The 15,603-nt window shown below is 41.8% G+C and overlaps 1 protein-coding gene across 1 annotated transcript in view; it reads right to left on the reverse strand.

Annotated features, from left to right (window-relative positions):
* Positions 1–4,733: 4,733 nt before the first annotated feature.
* Positions 4,734–15,603, reverse strand: part of LOC112112474 (glutathione hydrolase-like YwrD proenzyme) — a 30,205-nt gene continuing 19,335 nt past the window's right edge. Inside the window, 4 exon segments of the mRNA XM_029911115.1 lie at positions 4,734–4,970; positions 7,553–7,715; positions 12,066–12,237; positions 12,932–13,019. Coding sequence (XP_029766975.1) covers positions 4,734–4,970; positions 7,553–7,715; positions 12,066–12,237; positions 12,932–13,019 — 660 coding nt within the window.

The following is a 15,603-nucleotide window of genomic DNA, read 5'->3' on the forward strand; positions in this document are numbered from 1 at the left end:
AGGGTGGGGGGATCTCAGGAGGGGGCAGTTAGGGGACAAGGAACAGGGAGGCTTAGGTAGGGGTTGGGGTTCTGGAGGGCAGTTAGGAGCAGGGGTCCCAGGAGGGGGCAGTCAGGGGACAGGGAGCAGAGGGGTTTAGATGGGTCGGGAGTTCTGGGGGGGCTGTCAGGGGGTGGGGAGTGGTTGGATGGGGCATGGGAGTCCCAGGGGTCTGTCTGGGGGTGGAGGTGTGGATAAGGGTTGGGGCAGTCAGGGTACGGGTAGGGGGTAGGGTCCTAGGGGGCCAGTTAGGATGGGGGGGAAGGTCTCAGGAGGGGGCAGTCAGGGGACAAGGAGCAGGGAGGCTTAGGTAGGGGGTGGAGTCCTGGGGAGCAGTTAGGGGCAGGGGTCCCAGGAGGGGGCAGTCAGGGGAGAAGGAGTGGGGGGGAGGGTTGGGGGTTCTGAGGAGGGCGGGAAGTGGGAGGGAGTGGAAGGGGCAGGGGCAGGGGCGGGGCTAGGGAAGGACGGGGGCGGGGCTAGGGCGGGGCTCCTCCCGTCCTCTTTTTTGATTGTTGAAATATGGTAACCCTACTTACTAGTGACTTCCATTTGGCTCCAAGTGAACCATTCCCATAATTGGCATCCTTGATATCAGCAGCACTGCAAAAAAATAGCTAACAAAATACATGGGTGGTATCTTTGGGCCTTGCAGTTCTGTTATCTGAATTCTACAATACTCTGTAATGCTCACAATGATATTGATAAGACCCATCACCCTGTATTAAAAATAAAATCAATGTCCAACTTAAATACAGGAAACAGGCCACCAGAGACATCCACTGTATCTGAATCAGAGAGGAATCAAGAAATAAATAGAGGGCCCCAAAGAAACTTGTGAGAACAAAACTGAACAACACCCAGGTTCCTAAGCAGGTCAGCCAGCCCATCTAAAATCAGTGGAGGAGTCATTGTTGCAGTGATAAGAACTGGCCCTTGCTAAAGACGGGGGTCACACCCCTCCATATGTACCTGGATATTAGAATGAGAAGGCTGGAAAACACCCTAATCTACAGTTCTCATATTGCAAAACAAAATGATCTCAGCTATTCTGCATATGAATTGCTCTCAACAGCAGTACAGGGCAGACATTGCCAGAAAACCTGTTCACCATCTCCAGGAAAATTCAGAATGGACATGCTTGAACAGGACTAAGGAAATTTTGCTTTCATGCCTCTGGCCCATATATATGTGAAGAGAAGTTTGTGACTCATTCTGAGGCCATGAACACATCCTGGTAATAATAGCAATGCCATACCATTCCCCACAACTCTGCTTTCTATTTAAACAAATCGCCCAGGTGATCAATATACCACATTCAGATACATATAACTGCCCTTCTATGCACTGACTGATGATAGCCTAATTCTCCATGTGCTCAGCTTTGCTCTTCATCACACTTCCAGTGTACAACAGTGACACTTATACAGGAAATGTTCAGCATTTCAGCATGTTGCATGCTATGATGTTATACAGCCAGCTTCACCAACAGGCATACATAGCCAGTGTTCCATATATTGTCTATAACAAGCAATTCCAATACATAATACCATTTGGGCAGTTTTACATGCAGATTGCAGATCATAATGTAATCTCAACTGGACCTGCCATCCTGAACAGTGCTCTAGGGCAGCTAGTCATGCACGGCAGACAGCAGCAAGTACATATCAAATTGTATGACTGAGAGTATGTATAGCAATGCCTATCAGCCTCAATCACTGATGAATGCAGCCCAACTGGCTCTGAAAAATAGCTAATTTAGTCCTCATGTTTATATGACAACCACCTGTACCCTGCATTAAAAGTGATAAAAGAAAATACTTCTTTACATAATTTATAATTAACCCATGGAACTCATTGCTACAAGATACAATTGTAGTCAAGAGCTTAGTAGGATTGTGAAAAGGATTAGGTATTTGCATGAATAATGAGCTCATTTCAGTTAGCTCGGAAAGAATCAAAATGTATAAGCTATGCAAACTGTCTTGGTTCATCAACAAAGCCATTAGCTGACAAAGATTAGGAAGATACTTCCCCTTTGGGCATCTTTCCATAATAATCTCAATATGGTTTTTCTTGCACCTTCCTATGTAGCGTTGGGTACTGGCCACCAGTTGATTGGATGCTGTGTCTGAATGATACATCTGGGTGGTGTAGCTGGGAAAAATAATGCTGCTGCATCAAAGGTGGTCTTGTGATAGGTTGTGGAAAACATGAGCAATGCATTATGCGCATATTGGCATGGATAGGCCACACAATACAGGTGTGTTTTTACAATCTAACCCTCTCAATTTTTATTAGGGTTTATTACGTCAGTGGTTCTCAATCTTTCCAGGTTACTGTATCTCTTTCAGGAGGCTGATCTGTCATGCATACCCAAAGTTTCACCTCACTTAAAAGCTACTTGCTTCCAAAATCAGACATAAAAATGCAAAAGTGTCACAGCACACTATTACTGAAAAATTGCTTGCTTTCTGATTTTGTCTATATGAAATTTTCATTTATACTGGTGTTTTTTATGTAGCTTGTAAATCTAGGCAAATATCTAGATGAGCTGATGTACCCCCTGGAAGACTTCTGCATACCCCATATCCCTGGCTGAGAACCACTGTATCACGACTGGTCACACGCGCACATTCTGGCTCAGACTGCCGCCAAGAGTGTCTGATTAATATGCCATCACCTGTTACCTCCACAGCATGGAGCCTTTCTGCCAATTGTTCAGAAAAGTGCCCATAATGACCTCTGGCACCTGCCTCCATCCACAGCTTCTCCTTATACAAACCGAAACAGACTCACACCTGAGCAGCCAACCTCCCAATACACAGGTGCTACATTGTTCATGTTTTCATAAAATCTCTACGCTGTAGCTATTATTTTCCCCAGCTATACCGCCCACAGATGTATATCAATCACCGCACCCTGCAAAAGAACTCTCAATGGGGACCTCAGTTCTGCTAACATCACAGCTGGCCAGGCTCGCCTGCACAAAACCGACTGCAAAACTTCCATATTATCCATGGCCAATTAGTTGATTCAGCCAAGGAATTCTAATGTAGTGGAGGTACCAACGCAGCCCCGGCACCAGATTTCTTTGGAATGTCAAACCAAACTGGAGAGCTATTCCACAAGTAACATTTAATATACACACATCCCTCTTGCAGGGACACAAAAGCTACTTTGAACGGCAGCACAAACCAGCCCCCACAAAGCTAGTATAAATCACTGACAGCTACATTACATAGGAACTACACGTTAGTGTGCAACATCATTGCGAAGTATAGCTGCACAGTACCATGGTGTGCGTGCTATCCATATAATGCTTAGTATGTAAGTAGTAAAGCTGTTGGAAAATTGTCAGCAATACTAAAATTCAGCAAAGAACAGAAAAAATAATTGCAATGTTTGTCTCACCAGCATTATTAACCAGCCAGTTTTGAAAAACTGCAAGGTTACTGCATTATTCACTCTCTGAGTCTGGGCTCTAATGTTGTAATGCTGCTACTGGAATTGTTTTTGCTAGCGAATTCTGTGAGTGGAGTTCTGTGAATCTTATTCTGGATTGGTCTTGATAGGTTAGGGAACAGCCCAATTCTCCTGCTTGGGCAGCTGAATTACACTTCTTAGTCATTAGCTGTTTTTAATTTTTCTTTCTAATTTGCCTTTGTCCATTTTAATACTCTTATTGAGTGTTCTGTTGCATGTGATGGTGCTATACAGCCAGTTTCACTGATGCAACAACTACATAAAGTGGTCATCATTGGACATTAACTAATGCCTTGGTACAACCGCCCTGGGACTCAGAAAGCTCTTAGAGCCCTCGTTCAGTATTCTCTGGTCAAACCATCTGTTTCAACAAGAGCTACTTTTTGACCATGTGTATGTCTGACTGTGATGTTGCATACAACACTGTACCCGTGCCAGTGTTTAAAAGATAAAAGCAGAGGACTACAGTAGCTTGAGAATCTCAAATGAAAGGGGCAATGCAAGTGCAAAGCACTATTATTAATGTACTGCCAGGGCGGCTCCAGGCACCAGCGCACCAAGTTTATATTCTTTTTCAATTTCTAATGCACCTGTCAAAGTGTCAAGGCACAAAACAAGATAATCAAAAATGAGCTACTGTGGTCCAGGAATGGACTTTATTTAAAAAAAAACAACTCCCCTGTTTGGGTGAGTATAACTCTTAGAGCTCTTTAATTAGTTTTCCACAAATATGCTGCAATAGTCATCTGACATTTGCTGTTAATATTTTTGCCATTGTTAACTAGAATAATCATAGAAAGTGAACACCGGCAGAGGGAATTCATTTAAAACTTCAAACCAAAGTTCACACAAATTTTAACTGAAGCATTTACCCCCTCTGCTTGCTACCGATTCCCCAAACAGGCTTCAAAGAGATGATTAAAGTAAGCCAGATTAGACTCTAGGAAAACATCCTCATATCAATTTTAATACACTTAAAATTTGCATGCAGTGCTTGTACACTGTCTTTGGAGAATGAGACCTTTGATATAAATTATACAGTGTTTAACATCTCAGAGTCCTTTGGTAGAAACAAAACATGAAGTTGATCTGAAACTGGCTGATGGCTGATCAGTCAGCACCGGGATAAAGAACATAGATCAGCAAGGCTACTGCTCTATTGGGCTGCAGGTTTTCATGGCCTGTCCAGAGGATACTGAAATGAAAGGCTCTTAAATAAGCAGTGAATCCTTCTGATGTTCTGCCATACATTCCAAAGGACTTACATTACTTACATCCTGCACGTGTCCTTGAGTCTGCATGAACCCACCCATTACTCCAAAGGAGCACAAGAGGTCCCCAGTGTCTGCTGCAGTAGCAAGGGCAGGAATGATCATGTGGTACGGCCGTTTTCTTGGGGCGAGGCAGTTCAGGTGACTGGGAGATAGTGAGAAACTGGATCCTCTATTCTAGAAAACAAATACAAACCCTTACTAATAGAATAGACCCCCTGGGATTGCCAAACACGATTCATCTGGCTGGACAAGAACCACGCAGCCTAAAGTAAACATGTACGATAGTTACTAGCTTTTCAAATTGTTGGCCAGCTAGCCCACTGACTGACATCACACATGGCACCACCAACATGTAGCAAAAGCTGTGCAGCAGCGAGAGCTGCTTACAAAAGCTATTCCTATGCAAGACGTGGAGCACCCAAGTAGGCTCTTGGATATAGGCAGATGAGACTATACACAAACAAGCCCACCCATGCACTGCTGGGGAAGATAGCCTGAGAAATGATCATACTAACTACAGTGAGCTGCTCTCAAATGGCAGCATTTTAATAGTGACCACTGTAGCAACTGTTTGGGCCTAGCATCATGCCACCGAAGTGTGGGGTCCGTGTCTGGGCCTCATCACTGAAGTCAGTGAAGGTCTGTGGAGCTCCTGCTCCCCTCTAGGGTAAGTTTGGCCTGGGGATACAGTCAGGAAAAGGTCACACGTAGAACAGTGAGTGCCAACATAGTCGATTCAAGAAAAATATACAAGAAGTATCATGCCAAGAAACAAGTGTATTACAAATGCCCTGGAGCTCACAGATTCAGTCTTGGGGTAAAATTTTCAGAAGTGCCTAAGTCACTTAGGGACTCAAGTCCCATTTTCAAAAGTGACTTAAGCACTTAGAAGCCTAAGACTTCTTGAAAGTTAACAGGTGTGAGGCTCCTATGTGCCCAAATCACTTCTTAAAATGAAACTTAGACGCATAAGTCACTTAGACACTTGCCCTTAGTCTCTATTTTTTTATTTTTAACATGATAAAATTGACCATTTTCTAATATACAAGCGAGAGTTCAATCCAACCATTAAAAGCCAAATGGTTCTTTAATTATTATTCTTTAATTCTAGTGTGATAGGTAAGGAAGGGGGGGTGGAATAGGGCAGGGGCAGGGGAATGTGGGAGTGAGGGGAAGGGCGTGGGGCACTGGGGGAGGGTGATGAGATGGGGAAGGGGAATCGTGGGGGAAAGCAGGAGCCTGGCATGCGGCATCCCCTCGGCAGCAGCTGGGGCTCCCCTGTTAAGCAGGCCCATTGAACTGGAGCCGAAAATCAGACACCTGGCAACACTACCTGGACCACCTTCCGCCCCCCCCCCACTGACCCCCAACCATCTTCACTTGGATCCCCTGCAGAGTTCCATTCCCCCTGCACCTGGAACCCCACAATAAGCCCCTGTGCATCCAGATCTCTCACTGAGCCGTCTGCACCCAGATTGCCCCACACAAAAACCTGTCACCCCACACCTGGATCCACCCACACTAATCCCCTCCACACTTGGATCCTGCTGGACTGAGCCTGCTCACCCACATCTGGTGCAGAGGGGAAGGGCCCCCGGGTGTTTCTGGGGCAGGGCCCGGCCCTTGCACTGTGTCAAGGTCAGGTGCAGTCTCACTGCCGAGTCCCTGTAGCGCTGGGGGCTTCAGGGTGATCTCCCACCTCAATGCAACCAGTGGCCTGTGCATCCCCACTGCCATACTGGAGCCACATTTATTTATTGACAAATAAAATATGCAGAATTTTAAAATATTGTGTGCAGAATTTTTATTTTTTTGGCGCAGAATTCCCTCAGGAGTATATAGGGCATGAAAGGTACTTTAGACGGCAAATTCTCGAAAACAAAATATATGAAATAACCTCCATCTCTCAATAGTTTTGGCAATATTCACATATATTTATAATTCATAATCTCCCAATTATTAATTTCTGAACTGCCACTTCTAATCTTTACTTCTGTTTAATGCATATTACTTAATGTGATGTGGCTTAGCCATTTTGCTAGAGAAAAGAACAAGATATTTCTATATATTTTATCTAGGTATAACACTTACAATCTATTATGGTTCTGCTCATGTTCCAAAGACTTTTTATAATACAATTTCAAATGAAAATGTACACTCTAAAAATATAAAATTTGAATCTATCACAAATGTATAACAATTTTTCTTGGCTGTGGGGGATAAAATAAAATTTGAAAATAAGAAATGTTTCAATTCCATATCCATTGTTACTTATAGCTAGTATTAACTGGCCAAAAATAAATTAGCAAAGGCTAATTCATTTTCACTGCCCAAGAAATGATCCAAGGAAGAATGTATGTAGTTGTTTATGTAGGAGAGTATTGAAAAATCTACATGGGTCCCATTGTTCTACATCTACTAAAAACTGACTGGACATGTCATTACGGTGACCTGCTGACCATGGCCGTTTATGCTATTAACAGTAAGTGTCAGGCAAGTCTGAGCTTGAAGCATCAAACTCTGTTTATAAACAATTTATCATACTAACTTGGTATAAAGCCAAAGAAATACCTATGAAGATTTGTTTATTTGTTTTTTAAACACTGCAACTCATTTCACAGTCTGATCTAACGTAATAAGAAAATATATATTAAGAAATGTAAGTTTAGGATACTGTATGGCAAAGCACTCTAACTGCCTTTTTAGAGAGTTTTCATGCAGACTAAAACATGTTATGTTTGGAAAAAATTTCTCACTTGTAAAGTAAATCCACAGCCACCTGGTTCCAGTCCTATGCCAAAGCCCATATAGTTGCTGTTGATGAAAGAAGAGTCATTGCCTTGAGCATGGACCACAGTGAAGTAAACTGTGTCACTTCCTACTGGTAGCAAGTTTCCTTTATTATATTTGTCACTGGCTCTAAAACAGGGAAAATAAAAACCATTAGTGTGCAACAAAAATCACTATTTTATGGCCCAATTTAAATTGCATCATAAGGGTCGCATGTTGCTCACCTTACTCGTACAAGTAATCCTAGTTGAAGTCAATGGGAATATTCCTATAAGTATGATGAGCAGCATTTGGCCCTGAATTTTTTGGTGTGGGTTTTGTTTATTAAAACAAAGGGCCAGATTCAGGTCTCTACTAGTATAATCTGGATTCACTCCAAAGACAATAGAGTATAACGAAGATTAGAATCTGCCCCAAAAGGGACATCATGTAAAATTCAACTGACATCATTGAAAGATAAGGCCCAGGAAGGATCCAAAGTCTGTAGTCCTTTTATGACCAGGTAATGCCTAGATCAATAAGTGGTTTCTATTGTATATCCCATGTTTGGTTAAGTACAAATATAGCACTGCCAACAAATTTAAGTAAACACTCTTATCTAAAGTACACAAAAGCAGGCTAGCATGCGTTGGTACTTTTTAAAAAAAAAAATCACATTTAGAAATACCCTATTTTAGTCACTGTTCTCTTGATGTTGAGACCTGTCATAAGTCTTTCACACAGTTCATGCAGTTCATTACTTTAAGAAATATATTTAAAATATCCTTTAAAATCATCCTCAATCCCCTGGTTTCACTATCAACTAATGGAATTATTTCTCAGACATTTCAACTACAAAGAGGGACATGACAGGGTTGTCCCCTCACCCCTCTTTTTTAATGTCTCACTTGAACCACTGGCAATAGACATGTGTCAGCTATTGAAGGTGTAACTATAAAGAAGAAAAAAATACAAAATCGGTTTATATGCTGATGACATTTTTGTACTATTGACGAATCCATCCTCATCAATCCCATCATTATTGAATCTAGTTGATATTTTTAGAAAGATCTCTGGTTTTTGCATGAACTGGAATAAATCACAAGCAATGAAAATATCCAAAAGACCAGCTCCTTCTCAGTTTCAGCATTTTCCATTTCAAATATACAAGGAAATATGTAAGGTGCTACTATCTGTCCTAATTGTCCCTGTCATAACTATAAAGGGAAGGGTAACAGCCCTCCTGTGTACAATACTATAAAATCCCTCCTGGCCAGAGACTCCAAAATCCTTTTACCTGTAAAGGGTTAAGAAGCTCAGGTAACCTGGTGGACACCTGACCCAAAGGACCAATAAGGGGACATGATTCTTTCAAATCTTGGTGGGGGGAAGGCTTTTGTTTGTGCTCTTTGTTTTGGGGGAGTTCGCTCTTGGGACTAAGAGGGACCAGACATCAATCCAGGCTCTCCAAATCTTTCTGAACAAGTCTCTCATATTTCAAACTTGTAAGTAAACAGCCAGGCAAGGCGTGTTAGTTTTATCTTTGTTTTCTCAACTTGTAAATGTACCTTTTACTAGGGTGTTTACCTCTGTTTGCTGTAACTTTGAACCTAAGGCTAGAGGGGGGTTCTCTGGGCTCTTTAAGTTTGATTACCCTGTAAAGTTATTTCCCATCCTGATTTTACAGAGATGATTTTTACCTTTTTCTTTAATTAAAAGCCTTCTTTTTAAGAACCTGATTGATTTTTCCTTGTTTTTAGATCCAAGGGGGTTGGATCTTGATCCACCAGGAGTTGGTGGGAGAAAGGAGGGGGGATGGTTAATTTCTCCTTGTTTTAAGATCCAAGGGGTTTGGATCTGTATTCACCAGGGAATTGGTGAAGAGTCTCTCAAGGCTACCCAGGGAAGGGAATTAGCACATTGGGAGTGGTGGCAGCGGACCAGATCTAAGCTGGTAGTTAAGCTTAGAAGTTTTCATGCAGACCCCCACATTTGTACCCTAAAGTTCAGAGTGGGGAAGCAGCCTTAACAGTCCCAAAATAGATTTGCAACACACAGTGAATGTTGGAGATGCAAACAGTCACATGCCAACCATTCACACATCCTCTATACCTGTCAAAAAATGCATGTGGCCTGGAACACAATATTCAGTGCTCTCTCAAAAACTTAAAGCGTTGTTATCTTTCCTTCCCCACGCTTGTGTATTTTACGGGTGCTGGATGAGTTGGTATTACATTGCAGTAACTATTTTAATGGCCAAAAGAGTTATTCTGAGAAAATGAAAATCTGAAATTCCTCCCTCATACACAGACTGGCTTAGTGAGCTCTCTACTATTGCGTTAATGGAAAAAATGACTGTCGAATAGAAACATCTGGAAAAAATAGGAGGATGTGTGTTCACACATTGCATACTTTTGCAGTTTATTATATATTAGTCCCTGATACGCATAGGTTATGTTCTCACTTATTTATCTTTTTAGTCACTTTAATAATTGATGCCTGCATGACCTCTATGCGTTCTGGGAGGGGGAGGGGGGAGATTGTTTGTTTTTGTTCTGTTTTTTTCCAGGCTTTACAAATAATGAACACTGAATTTTGGTTTTGTATGGTATTTCCATCCTGCACATGTATTTATATATGTTTTATTTTGTGTTTATATTTTTAATAAAAACAATAGAAATAATGTTTAAAAACCCCACCCTAAACGTCTATGCTTAAAAGGGCACTGTAGAGTTTGACCATAATGTAAACACCTCCACCCTCCAATGTGTTATTCCTCCCCTCCTGATACTAATAAAACTATTAGCCATAAACATACATACAAGGATAGTGTTAAAACTCCAGCTGGTAAGCTGGATAAGCCACCAGCGATGTGCTCAGGGAGCCAGATTTGTTGCAGGTTTCAGAGGGGTGGCCGTATCAGTCTGTATCAGCAATAACAACGAGGAGTCCTTGTGGCACCTTAGAGACTAACAAATTTATTCGGGCATAAGCTTTCGTGGGCTAAAACCCACTTCATCAGATGCATGGAGTGGAAAATACAGTAGCAGGTATAAATATACAGCACATGAAAAGACGGGAGTTGCCTTACCAAGTAGGGGGGTCAGTGCTATCGAGGCCAATTCAATCGGGGGGGATGTGGCCCATTCCCAGCAGTTGACAAGAAGGTGTGAGTATCAGAGGGAAAATTACTTTTTGTAGTGACCCAGCCACTCCCAGTCTTTATTCAGGCCTAATTTGTTGCAGTGGCTCATGCACTGCATGTCACACTGTCTTTTGTTTAGTCCCCTGCCACCTTTATTCTATACTAGCTGGCATGGGACTAACCAAGAATAGGTTTTCTCCCACTCTGTCAGAGCAACAAAGTCAGAGCCCGGGAGTCTGTTTTGCAGAGGATTAGGAGTTTGAGCGATGCAGTCCTTCTTTTGGAGAGCTGGCAGATTTTTCAGTATCAGGGGCAGTGGTGTATTTACATATGCAGCAGATGGGCCAGTGCCCTGGACACCAGCACTTGAGAGACAGAGAGAAGGGTTGCACAGATGATTTTTCATACATTGTGTGTTTCACTATGGCCTCCAGGATGGCTCTCTGATCACAGGGATTGAGATACAGGGCCTTTTCTTAAATAGAGCAGGCCAGGGAAAACATTCTTAGGGCTGGTCCACACTAACCCCCCACTTCGAACTAAGATACGCAACTTCAGCTACGTTATTAACGTAGCTGAAGTCGAAGTACCTTAGTTCGAACTTACCGCGGGTCCAGACGCGGCAGGCAGGCTCCCCCGTCGACTCCGCGTACTCCTCTCGCGGAGCAGGAGTACCGGCGTCGATGGTGAGCACTTCCGGGATCAATCCGGGATCGATTTATAGCATCTAGACAAGACACGATAAATCGATCCCAGAAGATCGATTGCTTACCGCCAGACCCGGAGGTAAGTATAGACGTACCCTCAGTCTGGGCCCTGAGCAAGAGAGAAGATCAATCATCATTGGGTGACTTTTACATTAAATTGTTTCAGGGATTCATTTTGAATCAAACTTTGAGTCAAACTTATTTTAAGATATCTGGGCTACTCTCCACTTTTTACACGCTATGTATAGTGCATATTTTAAATAAAATCCACTCCTTGATTGTAATAAGCCATTATTGCCCTAATTAAAAGAGAAAACTGCCACTTTTATCTATTCATATGTTGAATCATGTTTGATGATAGTTTCCTATCACATCTCATTTTATCTTTTAGATACAACCTGGGCTAACGACGTAACACAAACAATACACTCTTTGTACTTTACACTGAGCAGTTTAACACAGGGACAGATTAGTGGTAAAATAAAAGGATATTCAGACCACAGCATATGCAGAAATAAACTAAAAACTCCAAGAACTCTTATAAATAGAGCCTACTTAATACTATAGAATGGGCTTTTCTTTCTCACCAAGATCAGAAATGTACTTACACTACTAATCCACAAAAGCAAGCGAAGGAAGAAGCCTTACCTCTGTAAATTAACTACCTCCTAGCATCCTTTAGCATATGTTTTAGAAAGAAGTTCTTTTGTAGGTACTGGAGCTTTGTCACGGTCAGCACAGAACGAGAAAGTAACAGAGAAGCTGAGTTTCAAGGCTTCAATCAGCACACGTAAATAGTCAGCAGTGTTATGGCCCATGTCTAAAAATGGCAACAAAAATGACAAACATTTTAGTTTATTTTTAACCTTTCAGTGTTTTTTCAGGCTATAAGGACATTGTTTACCCTGCTGTTATTGGACGACATTAATTACTGAATTGATTTCAACGGAGTATTACCAGGGATGGATTTGATCAATTCTTTCCAAGGATACTAGGGAAATAATCATTCAGTTTGGACTTAAGAATTCTTCCGAATTTGGCTTATAGTCTTCAGTGGTATTAGGTGTTTTATACCACTTGACCCTATCTGAACAACTCAGAATTTTGAACTAGTATCAAGCTATTTATAAAATATCACACTATTTTTGAAGTTATATCAGGGCCTCTCTTCAAAGTTGATAGTGTAATTTGCTAAATTTTCAAATTTATATTAAATTTTCAAAAACATAAATCTCAGAGAGGCTGTTTCATACTAGAAAATTTCCCAGTCGAAGTCCCACTGTACTCTGTTTACTATATTGTGATATTTAGTAGAGAATTATCCGCTGTAGAGTGGAGTCACGTCTAGTAACAATTTTATTTCCCCTTCTGCTTGGCTTTGAGGAAAATTTTCCTCAGCGTTGAAAAAGAACATTAACATGCCTGGAAATCTTCCTTTTGTGTCTGCTTAAATCATCCTCAAAGGAAAATTTTACAGACACAGAAAAATTCTTTCCATTGGACATAACTCAGACCTTTAATATTAAAATTGTCTAAAATGTGCAGGGCTATCAAAGCTGTGATTCCTTGTCCATTTGGAGGGATTTCCCAAACATTCATATTCTGGAATAGCAAGACATATTATTATTCCCCCCTTTTAAAAAAAATACTTTCTAAAGGTTTCCCGAATATTATGACATATGTATATACCAACAATGATGTAATAAAACTGGCATTTCTTTAAGGCAAAGAGAAACCAGGTAACATTAAGGTGGTATAGCTTTTCTTTCACTCAACCTTGTATAACAACAGTATGGAACCCCTATAAAACAGTACACTATTCTACATCAATGGCCCAAACCATTGTCATTACACTAGTGTAAGCAATGTTGTTTTCCCCTTTTATTGTTGCCATAAAGGATGAAATGCTGGTCCTCTGCCTGGGGGCGGATTTTGCCCATAAACTAAATACAGACATTGGCTTTGTAAAACACTTTGAGAATTCCCATGTATAGTCTTTCCTAAATATACGTTGGCTCAATGGAGTATGTGGGAAAACGGGAGCCTATGTTTCAAATATCATAAATAAAACTTATTACTTTGAGTGCTTATGCAAAGTTGTTCTCGTAACATTGAACTCATCCAATTCAGCTTGTTAAATCTAATGTTAAAACCATTAAGTTCTATATCTGCTTCAAAAGGTTAAATACCTACTTATCTGAAAAATTTATCAGCATTAACTGAGTAATATATAGAGTTGCCTGTCTTTGAATATTAAATTATACCCTATAACCCTGTGAGTTTATTTTTAAATTAATAACAAATGAGCCTGCCCTGTGTTCTTTGACAATACCCTCACTTACGTCAATTGGCGTATTCCCTGAGTAAGGACTATACGCAGGGATCGGCAACATTTGGCACGCGGCTGTCAGGGAAATCTGCTGGAGAGCCGGGACAGTTTGTTTAACTGCTGCGTCCGCAGATTCGGCTGATCACAGCTCCCACTGGCCGCAGTTCACCGTTCCAGGCCAATGGGGGCTGCGGGAAGCAGCGTGGGCCGAGGGATGCCGCTTCCCGCAGCCCCCATTGGCCTGGAATGGCGAACTGCGGCCACTGGGAGCTGCAATCGGCTGAACTTGTGGATGCTGCAGGTAAACAAACCGGCCCGGACCGCCAGCGGATTTCCCTAACGGGCACCGGCCAAGGGTTGGCGATCCCTGGACTATAGGTTTGGATCTAGACTTGTCCAGTTATTTCAAAATAGCATGCGTAAGTTGCTCTGGGTATGTTCCCTTGTATCTCTATTTAGCAATATTACTCAGTATATAGTGTGTGTGTATCTATGACTAATGATTTTATTAGCAGGTCAGGAAGCACTGACTGTCTTTTGACATACCTTAGTTAATAGTTGGGTGTGCAAGCACAGCGTTTGCCTACGTATGTACTCCATGAATAATGCAAGAATCAACTGTTCATAGGGTGAGAATAAAAACGATGCACTCAAAAAATGCTGCTCAGCAACCCTATGATATTGGATTAGTGGGAATATTAAAATATCCAAAATATAATTTCCAAATCCATGTGACATCACACACAGCCAGAGAATACTGCATTTGAAAACACTTAGGGCCCAATCCTGTATTTTTTTATGCACCAACAGCTCCTGTGGCACTTAATGGGAGTCTGGGATATGCAAAGAATGCAAGATCAAGCCTAAAAAACCACCAATCCCTACCATTAAAAAAATCTTTGTCTTTTGCATTTTCAATGAACATCGTGCTTTGGGAAGGCTCTGCACTGACAGCTCTGGAGACCTGTACTCACAGAGCTGGTAAAAGCACATGCAGTCATAGCATCGCATCCCCACACTGCATTACAACTCTGAAAGGACCATCTTTAGAGGTGGGAAAGTAAGTTAGTTTCCGTGCCCATTCAGTAGTTGGCATCTCTGCTGAGACTGCCAACACAAGGGCCAGTGCTGTATGAGTTGTGATAGTGGTTTTCAAGGAGAGGAATCCTATCCATTAGGAACTTTGCTCAGGCCGCCCAGGTGGCTGGAATTTAAGTCAGCAAAGTGCAAAAAGGAAATAAGATGCCCATTTTTAACAGGGAAGATAATTAGCCATTGGAACAGATCCCAAGGGCTGTGGTAAGACTCCAAATGATGGAGAATTTAAACCAAGACTGGATGTCTTTCTAGAAAATATGCTCCAGTTCAATCACAACTTGATGGGCGAGATGCAGGAGTCCCATCATGAAATTCTGTGTGTTATGCAGGATGTCAGACTAGGTGATCACTCTGGCCATAAAAATCTATGAGTTTCACGGCATATGAGTTTCATGTAAGTCACTGAACAAAGTTCAGATGACAGTTTTCTACATTGCCTTATTAGTGTCCTCCCAGGACATGGCTGAACTCCCTGCAGCTGCAAAGAACAGGATGTTTTTTTGTCTCCCTTCAGGCTGGGGAGAAAGAGAAATCCGCTTGTGTGACAAGGGAGGAGAGGGAGTCAGATGGAAGGAGGGTGTGAGAAAAAGCATCAAGAAAACTGTTGAGGTAGTAAGGAGGAGAGAGGGTACCTGGATACGGGCTTAAAATGTTTCTGAAACTCCACTCTGGTCAATACTCAGTCTTCCTTGCTGTGAGCTATCTTCATTGTCTTCATCATCATCATCATCATCTTCCGCATACCCCGAACCCGCTTCC

Source organism: Terrapene carolina, unplaced genomic scaffold, assembly GCF_002925995.2.
Source record: "Terrapene carolina triunguis isolate 2854851 unplaced genomic scaffold, T_m_triunguis-2.0 Scaffold88, whole genome shotgun sequence".
NCBI lineage: Eukaryota > Metazoa > Chordata > Testudines > Emydidae > Terrapene > Terrapene triunguis.